The following is an 18741-nucleotide window of genomic DNA, read 5'->3' as shown; positions in this document are numbered from 1 at the left end:
AGGGGGACTTTTCTTGACTCGTTTCGACAAGAAAATAAAGAAGATCAAAATGAAATAGGGGAGCTTCTTGAAAATGCCAGGAACGCCTCCACAGTGGCTCATATAGACATAAGACATTTTTATTCTGTTCTGTGATATAGCTGGCTTCGACTCTACAAGGGTTAAATGCTCATTTTGATTTCCACTTTAAGAAACAGAGTGGCTTGTCATAATATTAGCAATAAAATATACGCCAAGGATCCAATTTCGAAAAAAGTGTCGAAACAAAGGCCTCCCAATACGGTCACGGATCCTCAGTAATTTTCCCTTGCTATTGAAATTGTTTTATCTGCAATTTTTGATTCAAAGAAAACATTCCGAACCAAAAAAACATGGCTTTCACATGGTAAATGATGATAGTACTATGTAAGTTTTTAAAGTGCTTTGAAACTGCGAAAATATTCCGAATGTATGCTTGATGCTGAAATTAAAGTAAAAGTCTTTCAATTGGAGGAAAGTTAGAAATTATATAGAATGATAAGGGAAATGTAGAGAATGTAGGAGAAATATTGAGAAAGCGCCTTAAATATTAGCAATGCAAAGTCCTAACTACCCCTACGAGCAAAGTCAAGAGAAACATGTGTAAGTCACAACCTTGCCCATCTAATATCTTGCTATGAAGCTGAATTTTTGTTATTTTACCCAAGATCTAGCATAATCAAGCGATAGAATCAACCAATCTCTAGACAACAATTTCGTGGTGGCATATCTGGAGCTCACGAGCTACCAACTTGAATGGTTGGTAACATTTACCCTTAAAAGCTTTTGCCTAACCAGCACGCTTTGCGACTATAATTCAAAGAACCGCCCTAATGTCGTACTGTATGAAAATACAAAACACAGTCAATTTCTCAAGACAACTGTCGTTAAGCATGACAGTTGCACAAGAGCATTTAACTGCCAGAGCGAAAAACCACTTTTATATGGGCTACAACTTCAAGTGGCATGCTCCGACAGGACATGAATAGGGAATTAAAGCGTCCCTTCCCTCCACCAGCTTACAGGTCCAGCCTGACCCGGCTGGTACCACCTGGCAGGGTTCCCTAGCTCAGGGCTACAAGCGATGGCCAACGGCTAACTCGGCGGGAGACCGGCAAAGAGGGCAGATGAGCTACGACTCCAGGGGTCAACGGCTTCGGGCGGAAGAACTCCTGGAAAGAGGGATGGTTTCCCTTTAAAAACACTGTAGAGGTGGTTCTGGGGGCCATCTCTACTATTAGCCTCTTAGTTTTATCTATGACCATGACAACAAACCAAAACTCAGATTTTGAGATAGTTGGAGGGTCATGGTAAAACTTCAGGGTACCTTCTGATAAAAGATGGTACCTGACGATGATGACAACTTTAAGTTAAAACGCTTATGAAGTCTATTGCCTTCATTGCATGGATATCGATAAAGGTGACAGTGCCAAAGCTTAGAGTAACTAATGAAGGCGTTAAAGGGTTCTTTTTTTTACAAAAATTACCGAATTAATTAAAAAGATCGCGTGTTTAAAAGTGTCCTGCAGATTCAAGATGGAGGCGATCTTAAATCGGAGCTTTGTTAAATAATGAAATGCAATCATCCAAAGAATGCCTCAAGTGCGTCGCAACTGTCTCTTGGACAATTTTTTACAAAACTATCACAATAACAAGAAGGCTTTAAGGATCTCGGTCGGGAACAGAGGCAGCAAGTCCTTGAAAATATCGATGAGGAAAGCAGTGGAATGAATATTGATTTAGGTAAAAGGTCAATCTTTGCATGATTGTGCAAGAAAGTACCCGAACCTGGAGAGTTTTGTTTACTTTTGGCCCCTTTTACCTTATTTAATGCTTCAGCAGAGCGTATGTTTTGTTGTGGATGCTCAATAAAAACTACTTTACTCGGTGCATTAATGCAAAGAAGATGTTCTACGACAATAGATAGCCATTCAGAGAAAGCTATAAATTATGCTTCGTTGTTAGTGTTTTTTGAAATATATGTTAATTAATGTGAGTTTTATTAATTTATCACGATGTTGATTTGGGTCCAGTCCACCTTTACTATATTATTCTGTGCCTAACGTTTTCTTTGCTGTTCACCGGCCGGTCGCTATATACGAATCCTACTTTGTTTATTGCATTTCTGCAATTGGAAAGGAGATGTCGTATGAATTTGTACACTCTTTAGTCCGTTTACTTTCACTCTGATGAAGCCCCGTATGCCGGGGCGAAATATTAGTCATAGTTTATTTACGTTTGTTTATTGTTATTTGTTCTCGGCGCGTAGCGGTGCTCTTTATTTACTGCTAATTACTACAAAACAAGAAATCCCTTTTTTATGAGCAGGCATTTTTAGAGGTTGATGCATGTTTTACTCGAGTTGGGAGGAACAAAGTAACAAAATGATCACTTTACACCCCATGGTGAGGCAAAATTTTTGCACACGTTGTTATAACAGTAGATTTTGGCGTTTTTGTTGTAATCTAGAAATGTGTATACATATACGACCGTCAGCACTGAATTTAATCTTTTACTTAGCATTACCTATGTGCGTTAAATGTTTTTGAAGAAAAATAACCTCGCATGATTAATTTTTTTAAGAATGCACATTTTTCCAAGGAACAGTCTTCAAGATACCCAACTCTAAATTGACCAAGTCTAAAGAAACCATAGCATTTGTCTCCCTTAATATGATTACTTTGAAGATGGACTGGACTGAGAATGATTCATTTTATAACTAGGCACCATATTTTTTAAGCACCCGAGATAAAAAAAATAATAACTAATTGCAAAAGATTAAGTGTTTTGTTCAATATTATCTTTTTTAAGTTGTTTGTGTCTCTAAAAGGTAACTCGCAAGGATTTGTTGTTTAAGAAACTTCAAGCACAAAAATAAAGAAAGAAATGAAAGAATTTGAATGTCTGTCCCGAATTATTTTATTATGAAGAATACAAAGCATTTATTGAAGTGAATTTTATCCAACAGAAGTAGAGGAGCTTGATTAATTGACTCCCAAACATCCCTGTAACTACTCACAGTTTTTTTAAAGATCCATTGTCAAATGTTGTGGTTTTTTAAAATGCTTTCGAATTCGGCGTTCTCTTCTGTTCATTAAATTTTCGAAGAAAAGTCACTCGACTTTGCTTTATTGTTTATCTATAGATAACACTTATTTTATAAGGAATGAATTAGCTAATTAATCTATTAATTATTCATTGCATCCTTTGATTTTCATTAAATGACAATAATCTGTTATATTTCGGTATTAAGGTTGAAACGAAAATTTCTTCATATGTATTGAAAACATAATTTGCAAAGTGGCTGAAAGGCAATAATTGTTTTGGTGACAACAAAAATATTGTCATTGTAATGAAATAACTAGTTTGATCTTTTTTTGTTAAGTACATTTCGGCAGAGAGACAGTCTGTATAACACCGATTTCTTCAGTAGAGTGCATCTCAATGTCTTAGACTCAAAATAGAGCCAATATTTATCGAGTTGAAATGATGAAATCTTCAGAGAAGAAGGAGAACAATCGTAATGAGCAAGGCTCGGTGAAGAAAATTTTTGATGATTTCGCAAACTCTACAACTGCACATGGGATTCAGCATTTGGTTTCATCGAAAAAAACGGTTGGCAAAGCAGTGTGGTTGATTGTTTGTTTAGCGGCGTTGACGACAAATTTATTTCTCTGTGCGCAGCTTGTTAAAAAATATTTGTCAAAGCCCGTCTCGACAACTGTTGGAGTGAGGCATGAACAAGTGAGCTAGTTTCTTACTATCAATTTTCGTTTTCATCTCGAGTCTTTTTACTATAGTTTTCGCTTATGTGTAAACTGTTTTTCCAATTTCCTAGCAACGATTGATTGGCTTAATCATAATATCCCTAAAGTTTGAAATATTACGCAAAGATTTGAAAACATTTCTACAGTAACTTTGCTAGACAAAATGGCGAACTAAACAGGGTAAGGAATTCACTTTCTTTGGACGAAAGAGACGACCATAAGCCTTTATTTAGTAGTCTTTAATCCCGTTGAATCCCACCGATATACCTTCTCTAGGGAATCACTAAGCTGCCTTTTTACATCTAGACATTAGGCAACATTGTTGTATAGTTATCGCGCCAAAGCTAACTGTACTTTCGAACGTCCATGGCTTTATATAAAAATTAATTAAAGTTCAAATAAATACATAATGGGGGGACATTTGAGTGGCTTATATCGCTAGGGTAGAATAACCAATCCCCCCCTCCCCCCAGCTCACCGTCCACCAATAACACATTACCAAATCTCCTGGAAATCCGATGACGATGACTGAATGAAGCGCAAAGCAAAGAGTAAATTGACTTAGTTCCACTGCCTTTAAATACTTCTGGCAAACCGGTCAGTGCAAAACGATGACAAGAATTCATTTTGTATGATAGAACTTTGAAATAAATTTAATATATTTGTTAAGGAGACGAAACCTTTAGTCCTTTGTTTCAAAACAATACTTTCTTAATCCAATCAGTGTTGCAGGTTCAAAGTACATGCGCATTAATAACAGTATTCACACAGCTGCTCTATCTGGGACCACGCAACTTCCCGCCAAGGCTTCAAATGATAATGCGCATGTGCAATCGACCGAAAACGGGGGCTAGTGCATGTCTCGAGGACGGGCATGATTCATCTCCCGAGTAAATATACTAATATTTCGCCCTACATGGCTTCATTTGATTGTACGACGAGGGGAAATATAAATTTATATCAAATTCATGTTAAGTTTCTATTCAGCAACATTTAATTCTCGTCATAGTTTTGCAGTGTTCCTGACTTTGTATCACCTTGTATCATGTTACTACTCATTGAAAGATTCAAAGAATCAGGCGGACAGCCTATCCTTTGGTTCTTCTTTCTTACTTAATCAACGTGGTTGGTTTAAGAATGCGCTGCAAACAGGTGTATTCATATTCAAGGTATTTATATTCAAATTTTACCTAAATCTTACCTTAATTCCAGACCATGATCTTCCCTTCTGTCATGGTTTGCAATCACAATATGTTACGCAAATCAGAATTCCAAAAAGCGAAGAGAAGGAAGTTAATAAACTTCAAACAAGATGCCTCGATGATGTCGTTGTACAAAGAAATGATGCTGAAAGCCATTGGTATGACAAATCAAGCCAGTAACACTTCATCGATGAATATTTCAGTTAACACTGATATCATTGAAAGGAGATGCCTTCTTGAATACCTTAGCAATATAGAAAAGCCACAATTGAAAGGATTGGGTCATCAATTTCACAATTTTGTGGTCAGGTGTGACTGGAAAGGAATTGATTGCAAGTCAGGGTAAGCAACAAAAATTGATAAGATAGATTTTTGAATTTAAGCTTGATTTTTCAATAATTCATTGTTTATTTTGCCTGACTGGCATAGTCTAATCATCATTTCACACAAAATTTGGAATCTTGAATCTTAAAACTTGATTGAATAAAATTTTGTTTTTTGGTGTGCTTGGGCCTTCGTTTTTTGGCACAGATTGTGGAGTTTGTGCTCATTGTAGCGGTGCTCGAGTAAGCAACAAGCGGCCAAAGCAACAAGCGGGCAAGAGTGCATTGGCCTTGGGGATATAAACTTTATGTTGGCATAGTTTCAACCTCACACGTTACAAGACAACCTGAAGTTTGACTGTGGAGACAGGAGATCAAAGGTTTTGGCCTACCCAACCCATGTCTCAGTATCAGTTTTTTACACGAATTTTAACTTTCTATTTCTTTTCTTCGTATACTAGTTAATGGCCCAATGGCTTGTGACTTTTGCATGAACAAGGTATTGCTAGTCTGTGTTTCTTCTTCTCAACCCCCTTAAAAACGGTTTGAGTTTTACTTGTGGTCGTTCTTGCGATTGGCACACCAACAGCCCCAAAATGAATGGTCCAAATGATGAGAGAACATCATCTTCAATCTCATGATTAATAATGGTCAGATATTCTAAGAGCCATCCTACCCTTATTTCTTGGTAACCTGGAACAAATATTAAACATCATTTCGTCTGAAGAAGTACATAATACAGAGAAATTCATTTGTTTTTTTATTATAGACCAATAATTATGCATCTGGACCATTTTTGGTGACCAAAAATGTAGAAACATCCCGCGCAATTCTTTTTATTGAGGGCTTGCTTATAATGAATGTCGTCATTATGTTTTGCGTTTCTGATTTTTGTATTACCCTGTTTTTTGCTTAGTTAAACCTTCCTTAGAAATTGTTGCTCTACAGACTTCTTCACTAGTGTCCCCTAAAGTGAACGATAAAGGAAGTCATGCCCTCTTGGGGCTATTATTAATTCCATGGCTATTTAAATGTTTATTCAACGCAAAGCTATTTATCACGAAAACCCAAGTTTTATAGAAGAAATTGTTGGTTTTCATTAGCTTTAATATAGCTAGTATTGTATGTTACCAACTTAAAAGGAAGTGACAAAATACGGTTCAAAACACCACGAACAAAAGACTAGAACAAACAACAGAACATCACTGAACAAAGAAGTAAGACAAGGTTGAATAGCATTGCTTTTGAATTACATGACAATTTTGTGCTCTTTATCTACCCTCTAAACCTTGCATTCTACCAATTGAATTTATTGGCATTTCAGTATGCTTGAGAACCGATGGTATAAAGTCTGGAATCACATCTATGGCAACTGCTTCATTTTCAACTACGGTTACAATATGGAGAGAAAGAAGCAAGAACCTCTTAGGCTGGAAGATGTTGGAATGCAAAATGGTACTTGAGTTCTCTTCGTGTTACCATGTTTTATTATCTTAGGCTATTTCTAAAATCTGTGGGCGTGATATAGCACGAAAACGGCAGTATAGCATATTACTGATTTTGTCAAGTTCAAAACCCAATCATTTTAAGAGCTTGCAATGGCCTGCGTTCAAGACCTGCCTAGCCTGTCTTCCTCGGTTTTTACTGTAAATACTAGAGAAGTAAGACATCTCCCCCTATATCCGATGAAAGCTTGCATCATCAGTAAACCTAAAAAAGTTATAATTTATATCGCAAAAATACGAAGTGGGTCTACAATTAAACCACGCGCCCCGAATATGTCCATATTCAACTAAGCTTCCCCTTCAGCGTTAAGTTTTTTCATGTCCACCCCCAGGTGCTTATTTGAATTTCAAAAATTACGTATCTGAATGACACATAAAACTAAGCCTGACTTGTAGAGAAAGTGACGTATTTTCAATATGCAGCCCTGATTAACTGTTCTTTTTATGTTGACAGGATTAACTTTAGATTTGAACATTGAACTCTACGAGTATGATGAAGAATTGACCAAGGAAACTGGCGTCAGAGTTTTGCTCGCAGATCAGGGCGTGTTTCCGTTGCCATCAATACAGGGATTCAGTGTTCCCCCCGGTGTTCATGCCAGCATTGGAATTAAGAAGGTAAGATGGAAAAACAGAGGCAAATTTCCATTCGTTCACCTACCCCTCTGTATTAACTGAAATGGAGCTGCGAACACGCATTGTCATGAATTCTTCCTAGCAATGAAACGTGAGCTTGGATCATGAGATCCATGTATATATTATCGGTCTTGGGGCGGAAAAAATAAAAGGGATCTAACAACCCTGTTTTCCAATATCTCTTGTGACGTTTTGCCAGATCCAACGAAAGACTTTGTATAGATCAGGCTCGAGTCTAGAGGGCCCCAGAGCTGTTTCGAAGAACCGGTCAAATTTAAAAAAAAAAATTTGCTTTTCTTTGAAACATTGGTAATTTGCCTTCAATGATACTTTCATTTCTGTCTTTGCGGTCATAACTAGAACCCAATGGCCTGCTTGTACCGTAGAACAGTGTCCAAAAATTAAAAAGTATAAGCAAAGCCCGGCAAAACCAGCAATCACTTAGCATTGAATGCACTTCATTTAGGAAAGAAGTTGACAATTGCATCATCTAAAATCATCATAAATTTAAGCGCAGGGCTATTGTTTGTTAAAAACCTGTGTTAAAATGTAAAAAAGGTTTTCCTTGGTCGAAGAGTATGGGTGTCTTTAAAGCATACAAGGCTGACAGATGCACATATGAATGGAAATGCTGCCCATAAAATTGACCAATTTTTTCTTGTGTAATCAACAGAAAGAACATCTTTGAAATAATTGCAATCAATGTTTTATTCAAGGTCGAAGCTGTTCGAGTTGATCCATTTAATAATGGCAGCTGTCGAAGGAGTGACTCCCTTGACGAAGATGGTGATAAATACACGATGCAGGTAGGTAATAATGTTCTTAAAAATCTGCTTTTTGTTGAATTATTATATTAGGATTGAATTTTGGTTATGGTAAAAAAAATTCCATAAATCTGACAGTGCAGTTATGCCAGATTCATCAAATATTATCTACCCAATCGCTTTTTACTGCCAGTTGATTTGTACTGGAGCGAGCGAAGCTGAGAGCTGAGCAGCGCATACTTTTGGAATTTCGAATTCGATAAGTTGACCATCGCATCAAAGTGATTAATTTTTGTGTTAATTGAAGATCAAATTAGTTGATTTTGATACACCTGACTGTGTGAACCGTCGAGTTGCATTTCCATCATACCAAGCCAAGGCAAAATGGATGAACCTTTCACAGTACAGTACATTTCATTCAAAATATGGTCAGTCTTGTACAGTTTTGAATATTGCGCTGAACGTTTTACTCGAAGTTACAAAGAATGAACTTTGCTTAGTCCCGGGGTCTATTAGGGGCCTGGTCTAGACTCGACAGTCTTTTTAGATCTTGACAAACAAAGCGTGTTTTTAAAGAGGAGTTTTTAAGAAGATTGTGTTTGTTAAGCAGCCATCGTGTTAGAAAGAGTAAGATAGAAACCATCCTAGCTGTCAAAGAATGCTATTAAAGAACGATCCGGGGGCCTGGGGGCTGTAATCTCCCCAACTTTTGGCTCAAGTATGATATAAATCAGGAATTTATTAAATTTGACCTGCACACAGAACATAGAATTTCCGAATATGGGCTATTTCATATTTTAGCTATCCACTTAAAAAAGGTTTTAATCTGAAACTGTATCTTAACAGATGGTGTGCCTTGAATTTTAGCGTTGCACCCAGAGATGCCACTGGCAAAGGCAGTTAAAGAAATGCAACTGCACTGGCCTTAGACTTAGCTCTCCAAATAGAACCTGTTTGACTGTTGAAGAACGTGAGTAGAATTCCATTCACAATATTCCAAACGACCGAATTTGTTGAGAATTAGAATAATACCAGTCCTACAACGTGATGTAAATCGATCCAGTTTAAAGCAAATATCTATAACTTTCAATTAGAAGTATATGTTCATTCACATCGTTTACATTGAAAGGCTGTTGAAAGCAATGATTATCTATACAGTGCGTTTATCACATAGAAGAAATGGAAGGGCATCATGGACACTCCCCTTCCTTTTCTCAGGCAACAAAGTACACTTGTGAATAAAAAAACTTAAATTGGTATTCAGCAAAGTTCCATTCTCTAAAGATACCATGAAAAGCATTATGTTGTTTTCATATTCAGCTTTAGTTGAGAGTGTTTAGAATAAGGGTGCGATGCCAAGATACTGGGAGCTATTAGCCCTCTTAACTTTTTAACAAAAGATGGTCCACATAATTCTTCCAAAAAATGATAAAGATGCATTCGGTAGATAAAAATCATTTTTTATATTTAGCTAAAGACAATAAACATGGTATGACAGCTCAAGTGAGGAATAAAGGGTGTTGTCCCATGGGTTACCCTCCCCCTCTATAGTCCGTCCACTGCAGCCACTAATCAGATGCTTTCTTCGTCTTTAAGACATTATAGCAAATTCATTTGAGCTAGATGATATTTTTCTTTTCCTCGATAGACATGTGCAAGGCTGAGGTTTCAACGGAAATGGATGCATTGGGTATCAACAAGATATGCAGCACCAAATGTCCACCGCCTTGTTTGTAAATATTTCATTTTCTTAATTTTGCTTTGCTTTAGTGAAAACTTTCATCATTTAAATTCTGCTGCTGCTACCGTTTTTCTATGTAAAGTAACTCGATTGAAGAAAAACTTTATGTATGAAAATGAAACGTGGTTTTTCATTTGCTTTTTCCTTTTTACGTTTTTTAAGTTGCTTTCAGATCTATTTTTTCATCCTTTCTTTCATGTCGTTTTTTGCTGAAAATGTACTTCTTTTCCAAACCCCTTCTTGCTTCCTATTTTCCCTTGTATTTCCTTTATTTTTTTCTTCTATGAAGCAATTTTTTTTAGCTGTGACTTTAATTTTTTTAATTACTCTATATTCCTCTTTATTGTGTCTCTACACCCTTTATTTATCTTAATCTCGTGGATCATTCCACGTTTTGAAAAAAGTTACTTGTCATCACATCTTCTCTGCTTGCATTTATCAAATTCGGAAAAACTTTAGTTATTTTCTTGAAATTCCTTGTATGTCTTAATTGAGCAACATCGCTACCTCGGATCTGGGTAAGCATTTCCTTTAATAAGCCAAATAGGCCATGACCAAATATAACACGCCCACTTTGGCAAAGCCAAAGCCACGAGGCATGTGACCTTTGGTAAAACATGGTAATTCTTTTTTTAACCTGAAAATATGATTATTATTGAGAGCTGACTTGAAGTTATAGCGATATACTTGAAGACTTATTAAAGGCTTTCTGTTGTATATGAAATTATTAAAACAATTCACCAACTCAAAAGGACTTGGTAGGAAATTACTCGTTAACAGAAAAGTTGCAGCATAATAAAAGGTTGCTAAAACTGATTTTGTTCCCTTAAACCTGTGCTCCCTTGTTTTGAGGGCTGATACCCTCAAAATTCCTCTGAATTTTGACAAGGGGGCTTAGCACAGCCCCCCCCCCCCAGAGCACTCTCCATGACAACTCTGAGTAATGGTAATTTTAGGAACTGTTCATTTTTGCATGTTGGAAGCCCAAATCAAAGCACAGATTGCTGAAGTGACAAATGGAAATCAGTTTGCTTAAGATAAAGTTGATATCTAGCCATATTTAAATCAGCTGTTATCAATTGGTACCATCACTTGGGGCACAGTGCCATCTTTTTGGTGTTGTTGCCATACATTTATTTTAGTTATATTTATCTATCTTGTTCTTTTTTTTCTCAGCGAAGCCAAATTCTCCCATTCAGTTACATACTCAACGCTCTATACTGCCGCCCTTCCGGTAAGTTAGCTTGTGTAAAGTTACAAATTTTTACCAAATGAGGAGACGAACAATATTCACTTTTATGGTTTTGCTGTTATTCAGAGTTCAGCAACGCAAATAAAACTTCTTTCAACCAACGACATCTTGAATCAACACCCATCAACAGCAGCACATCCTCGACTCAACGTAACAACAACTATAACACGACTCAACGTAATGACAACTATGACAAGTCCCAACGTACCGACAACTATAACATGACTCAGCGCAATGACAACTTCAACACGCCCAAAGGCCCAAGCCCAAAGAATCAAGCAGGGAAATTTATAAGACCCTTGTGGTCAAACTAACAAGACTTCAACACAACGCCCAACCCCGAGGAGCCCAACGCCCAAGCCCATAAGACCCTTATGGTCAAACTAACAAGTGTAATGTCCTGTGCTCTTCACTTGGTACCATAGCCTCTAAAGAATCAGATTCGACAGTTACAAAGTAAGGCGTAGAAGGTGAAAACGAAACAAAAACAACTGAAAATTTTTTGATACAAAATGAAACATAGAGTGGAAAAATAAGGAAAAGGGGTATATACTCATGGGCACCTTACGTAATCATTCATCAAGGATCATGACTGATTGATATCGGAAAAGGACAAAGATGAAATTTTTGTTATTTTGTAAAATTCAGCCATCGGCATAAGGTACTCATTGCAGCGTTTTTATATACATGGAAGCATCAAGGTTGAGGGAACGGGATTGACAGGGTTAGGCGGGGCGTAACTTCGGAAAAAGCACTTTTCATGAAGGAAAAGAGTTATGCATCGAAAAAGCACTTTTCATGAAGGGAAAGAGTTATTCATTGAAAAAGCACTTTTCATGACGGGAAAGAGTTATGCATTGAAAAAGCACTTTTCATGAAGGGAAAGAGTTATACGTTGAAAAATCACTCTTCATGAAGGGAAATATTTCTGATAAAGTCGAATCTCGACAGGGGCCCACTGGAAGGAGTGGGTTTTGGAGTTGAGAAAGGGAGAGGTATGAGGTTCCTTGATTATGCATCAGGGGATCTAGATGGTTAGGGTAGAAGTAAGGTTGGAATTGATTAGAGAAGAGAAGAATTGAATGGGCTGACTAGCTTGATTTTAAAAAGGCTGGATTTTAGAAAAAGTTTTTGATTTGATTTTGCAAAATAATACCCCGACTTTACAACATTTCCTAACATTTTCATTGCTAAACTGTATTTATCTTCTTGCGCATAAAATGTTATTCTAAAACTTTGCATGACCTTTCAAACGTCATGTTAATTCATACAGGGGCCCACTGGAAGGAATGGGTTTTGGAGTTGAGAAAGGGAGAGGATCTAACACCTCCTACTAGTTCATTTACGTATTGCACGATAGATACCGACAATAACACCGGCAATTATTGATGTTAGTTTGCTATATTGTAATGCTGTTATATAAAGTAGAGTAAGGAGAAACAGGGTGAGTTAGAGAGAGAAGCGTGGTGCTTGCGAAAGGCCACTGCTATCAAACATGTAGACACTCACTTGCACACACACAAAGAACGGTCATGGATTGAAAGGCTAAGAGAGGGCTGATGGCGTTCAACCCGAGTGGCTTGTGAAAGCACTTGAGGTTTCGTTTCATATATATATAATTTAATGGCGTAACAGTGCTTGTGAAAGGCTGTTTAGTACCTAAGTTTCGATATTGTGTAAAAGAATTTCTTAGCTTTGGATGGAATAAAAGGAATTGATTTTGTGTGTCAAAACGTGTCGTTTATTCGCTCGGTCAATTGCTCAAACAACGAATGGTGTCAGAAGTTTTACAAATAAATATGAGCAGCAAATTTTACACAAAAGTTATGGAGCATGAGAGTAAAATTACAAGTTCATTTATATTTTACTGTGTTTTCCTTGGTTTTAAACCGCCTGAGTTTCAAAATAAATGTCGTTAATACACTAGATCAACTCTGCATAGGGATTTTTAGATCTATTCTTTCAGCTAATGCCATACTAAAGAGTACCGAAGTGATGACGTCATAAAAATCTATTTTAAGAATCTCTGAATTTTGATCCCGGATCCCGGAAAATAGATTTTTGGTGATGTCACACTTCGGTACTCTATACTGCAGCATTCCAATTCTAAATTAAGCCAAATACGCAAAGTGCAAACTTTTTTGGCTCCTAAAAGTCAATTTCTTAAAAAGGAATATCATTCCAAACCGCCCCTGCTAATGTAAAAACTACGATTCAAATAGTAGTCATGCTTGATCGAACTATTGTAATTACTTACATGAATTATACTTATATATCAACCAAGCGAATTTTGCATGTTTATAAGGCACATAAAATATTCTTTCTAGTGGAGCACGTGATGGTCCATTTCCACTTAATCTTCAAACATCTTCAAAAAGCTGAATTCAAATGCATTTTGCTTTATTCCCGTAGAAGCTGAACACAAGCATTTTCAGAAATGATGATGATTACAGGCGAGTAATAAACTGATTTTCATGCTTCTTATCTCTAGATTTCTTGCTTTACCCTTACACTTAATACGGTCAGCATTTTTCATGGGATACACATAAAACATTGGTGTTCTGTTGAATATTATATTTTCCAAAAAAACATGTTACTTTCCTTCATTGTGTATATCTGAGCACAAGTTATAATAATTACGGATACAATATCTTCCTTGTTTCATAAATCACTCATTTTTTATATATAACACTTATTCTTTTATTTGAAAACGTGTACTGATAAGCCTCAACCTTGTTCGAGAACAAAAATGCTCGAGAATCCTTCTTTTACAGATCGAGTTGAAATTCTTCTTTTCAACGATTAGAAATAGTGGCAAGATTGTACGTCCGACGCTGTTTAGATATAAATTCAGATGAAATACATATAAATGTATCTGGATATAGATTTTCAGCTTACTTTTTGTCATTATCCGACGTACATACTCTGAAGAGTGTCGGACGAAAAGTACTTAAGTATGCTGCAAAAATTATATGGTATGACGTATTCCTCACTTGTTGTTGCTGTAGTCACTTAATGCACACGTTGAAGTGTGCGTTAGAAATCAGAGAAGACAAATTAGAGAATTAGAACGGATCGAAGTTGGAACCTTACTAGAATTTGCATTGTGAAGTTATACAGTTCTCTATTGGAATTAGAATTGGAGCCCAAACAACATATGGTTATCTTTCTTATCTTGTATCTGTAGTTTTGAACTTAAGCCACCAGCATATGCAAATTTTTCGCAATTTCGTGCCATCTTCAAATTTTGCGGTACCAAAGACTTCATTGGTAGTTTTTTATTTGTGTTCTTTGTTGTTTGTTTATTACATAAACTCTACAAGTAACATAGTTCTGTAGGAGAAGGGATGTGGAATCGGTCTTTTCAAGCAAAAACAATTAATAATTTCAAATTAACATTCGAGCATCTGGATGTTCCAATGTATTTTTGCAGGGATTGTAGCGCGAAAGAAAAATTCATCCTGATAATAGAATTAACGAAAGCTCTTTTGTTTCTAGGAAAAATTTCGTTCGGCTGCAATTTTTCTTCGAAAGTGACATTGTCGAGTTTATCGAGACCTATACAAGTTATGAGGTAACCACTCTTTATCTAACACAATATTATATTTCGCTACATTTATTCACCAGATGGTATCAGCACGCGATATTATTGTGGGACTTTTTCACACAACTTCGACTTACAAGCTTTTTCATAAGAACAACCCTTTAAAGAAACATCAGGCTGATATTTGCCCAAACTACGGCCCAAACAAGCTTTTCCAAAGGTTGACCTTTTTACTAAAAATATAAATATGATTCTGCCATTCCATTTCTTGCGATGCAGAAGAAGTAGAAGAAGCTCGTTGAAATGCAGTTCAATGATTCTCTGAAGAGCCATTATCAGCTTTTGTCCCTCCCTTTAGGGTTTGAAATTATCCTTGTTTGGTTGATGACAAATTCCTCTCATGAGACACCACGTAGAAATAATGATGATGACCCTTGTCGGCTCAACATACTTCAGTGAATAAAGCCTTTTCTCTTAAATCTGAACAAATAAAGGCTAAAAACCAGATGATCGCTGGCCATATTTGTGAAGTCCTTCGTGTCAAAACATCAGAATTTCTCCTGACCTGTCAGCCATCCTTCAGCCCAAAGCACAAAATGGTTGCTTCCGCTGGGTATGTCATTATCACACCATGCCCGTAGACACCGGGGGCGGGGGAAGGGGGGGCAATGCCCCTCAACAATTTGCGAAATTTAAGTTGGAGATCTTACAAGCGCAGCTCGATTTGCCATAACCATATACTGGACATCCATGCCCACCCCCCAATCCAGTTTAGCTGTCTACGGGCCTGCATCACACTATCAACAATAAGTCCATAGCCGATTCGACGACGGTCTGCAAAAGTCTGCGTTGGTCTCCTGACTTTAATAGAAAAACTTTCTTGTGATCGTCACGACAGCACCGCTGTGAGTCGCAAAGGTCGGGAGAGTTCAACTTTCCTGACTCGTACAACTCTTCCGATCAACACGGGTTGCCGACGTGGGATCCACTATTGTTTAAAATATGAATACTTTGATGTAATCAACCAATCATAGGAAAGTTATTTGGCGCGTTTTTGCTTGCAGTTGTTTTGTTGTCAGATTTTTTTCGCCTTCCAGCAGCTTTCAACTTGTTCCCGAACAATGGGAAATTTCTCTTAGATCATTATGAAAGATGGAAGCAGAGATCGGCGAAACGTTTCCGACTCTCACGATTTTATTGGAACCAGGCTTGGTTTTTGCAGGCACGAAAACAGCATGCGTTTAATTCGCGACGGCGTTTAATTCGCGACGGCGTTTAATTCGCGACGGCGTTTAATTCGCGACGGCGTTTAATTCGCGACGGCGTTTAATTCGCGACAGCGTTTAATTCGCGACGGCGCTTAAGTAGCGCAAGCGTTTAATTCGCGACAGCGTTTAATTCGCGACAGCGTTTAATTCGCGACAGCGTTTAATTCGCGACAGCGTTTAATTCGTGACGGCGTTTAATTCGCGACAGCGTTTAATTCGCGACAGCGTTTAATTCGCGACAGCGTTTAATTCGCGACAGCGTTTAATTCGCGACAGCGTTTAATTCGCGACAGCGTTTAATTCGCGACAGCGTTTAATTCGCGACAGCGTTTAATTCGTGACGGCGTTTTATTAACGACGGTGTTTAATTCGCGACGGCATTTAATTCGCGACGGCGTTTAATTGATCTAGCGCAACTTGTTCAGGTGCAAAAATAAACCATGTCTGGTACTTTTTGCCTGAAACTAGAAGCAAAGCCCAAACAAAATATTCTTGTTTCACACCCTTTACTTTGCCTCAAATAATATCATCCAAAAATTTGCTTTGGTTGGCATATACAAGCCTATAAAGCTTTGAGATTAGTTCTTTCAGAATGGTACTGGAGTTGAATGGGGGAGGAATCGACTCTGCACCTCATTTTAGTTGTCTGTGTCGATGGATTATTAAGATTTCTCCTTTTGCAACCATTTTGAAACTTTTCTTTTAGATGGAACAGCTGCTGTCGGATATTGGTGGTCAGCTAGGCCTTTGGATCGGCGTCTCATTCGTAACTTGCGTAGAAATTTTTCTATTTCTGTATTCTTTCAGCTACCATGTGCTTAAGAAGGTTTGGTGCACTTCATTTAAAGTGCATAACAACAAACAAACACAGGAAAATTGACAATTGTATCACACTTTGACAATAATTTCAATTTCTTTCTGAGGCAGCGTGAATGTTTAAATCAAGAGCTCGATGTAGATTAAAGGCAACGGGTCTATATGAAACAAACGGAATAGCTAGGGCCGCGACGTCTGGCTGGTTGGGCTGCCGCTAAAAGGGCCTCCATCAGTAGAAGATTTCAAAGACCGAGATACAACTTTTTGTTTGGGGACCAGCCCTGATAAATAAGTGCAACAACAGCCATATTTACAAAGTAAAATCATTGTACCTATGCAATTTTTGTTTTTTTGTGAGAACAAGGCCCCTCCCAGGTATCTTTGTCCATGAAAAATTTGAAGACTCTCTTTTCTTGTGAGAACTATTTGATAGATCGTGACTGAAAACAGTAGCCCCTTGTATGCATATTGTTCAAACTTTAAGAAAACATAAATTTTACTTTAGATGCTACAAGCAGATGCGTAGCTTGACCATCCAGATTAGGGGGCGAAAGGTCATCAAAAGTAAAATTTCCCGATAAAGCATGCTAAAGAAGATTTTTGCTGCCTTTTTATCTACTGGTACATGATTCTATCAATGAACTAAGGAACACTGGACCTACTACAGATCTACTGGAGAATTTACGAAGAACTTAGAAGTGTCAAAACCCCCAAATACCCCCCTCCCGCTAGAAGCACCCCTGAGTACCAGTCCCTCCCTAGCTAAGAGTACCGTATCTTCATGTGATTCTGATTGTGATCAAATCTTACACGAAACATTCTCTTGTGTGATCAGTTACACCATGGCCAATACAAGCCTATCAATTGTGTTTATCGAAAAACTCTAATGGCATTGTGAGCAAATTGCCAAAATATTTTTGCCAAGATTTTCTGTTTCTCATATCATATAGAATCGTTGCTTTCACTTTTTCACTTGGAACTATTTTCCATTTGTATTTGCATAATTTTTCCAACTTCATATGATATAAACTTAAGATTTAGGCAAATAAGCACTTCAAAATGATAAAAAGAAGGCAAGCTTTCAAGACTTATTTAACATGTAAATTTGTAAATATTAAGCCGTTGTATCTAACAGGATTAATGGTATTTAGAGCTCTGCCCCCTTCCTAACATTCGAAGTTCAGACGTTTTAAAATCACAGTCAGAAAATTTATTTCATCTTCCATATGGCACCGTTTTCCCTGTTTGCTATATGACGTAAATCTGTCAAATTACATCTTATCTAGATATCAAAATAAATCCATATCAATTATATAATTGAATATCATGTTGTTTATGAATATTCTTAACCAGGTAAATTATAAGAGTTCCCTGGTACCATTTTCATTTTCATGGAAATTAAAAATCACCATTTCTTACAAAACATAAATGTTTTGCTACGTTGAACTTTGAAGAAAAATGAAATTCACTTTATGCCTACAAATAAATTGCTTGTTTTGATTTTATGTGATCGAATTTCCTATCTTAGTTACAGTGAAAAAGTCTGTCACATTTTATGCTTCAAAAATTCATTTTAGACCCTTTCTTGGAATTAAGGGTGAGCGTGACTGTTTTGTTTTGTCATACTTCATAACTATAATCCCATGTATACTAACATTTGTACTAAAGCAAACAAATTTATGCTTATCCACAGTATATCAAGATACAGTTGAATACTATTTCGTATTAATTTATTTTAAATGAAATTTCAAAAATTGTTTGAGGAGACCTTTTTTGCATATTGATAATTTTCAAATTTAGTAACAAGGTATCCAAATCAGACTGACAATAATTTGACCCTTACACCGCAAATAAAATATCTGATTGTGTCATAGGGTCATTTAAGATCAAAGTACAATTGGGTTC

The 18741-nt window shown here is 37.0% G+C and overlaps 1 protein-coding gene across 1 annotated transcript; it reads left to right on the top strand.

Annotated features, from left to right (window-relative positions):
• Positions 1–16: 16 nt before the first annotated feature.
• On the top strand, positions 17–18675 carry LOC135687526 (acid-sensing ion channel 1A). Its single transcript, XM_065204109.2, has 11 exons — positions 17–3762; positions 4998–5329; positions 6635–6765; positions 7270–7433; positions 8168–8257; positions 9083–9185; positions 9864–9948; positions 11133–11190; positions 13621–13661; positions 14707–14782; positions 16727–18675. The coding sequence occupies exons 1-11, from the start codon at positions 3505–3507 to the stop codon at positions 16898–16900; spliced, it is 1512 nt and encodes a 503-aa protein (XP_065060181.2). The 5' UTR covers positions 17–3504; the 3' UTR covers positions 16901–18675.
• The last annotated feature ends 66 nt before the right edge of the window (positions 18676–18741 follow it).

This window comes from Rhopilema esculentum, chromosome 10 (genome assembly GCF_057945365.1).
Source record: "Rhopilema esculentum isolate cy_ngs chromosome 10, ASM5794536v1, whole genome shotgun sequence".
NCBI lineage: Eukaryota > Metazoa > Cnidaria > Scyphozoa > Rhizostomeae > Rhizostomatidae > Rhopilema > Rhopilema esculentum.
Note: the sequence above shows the minus strand (reverse complement) of the source record. Positions and strands in the feature narration are given on the sequence as shown.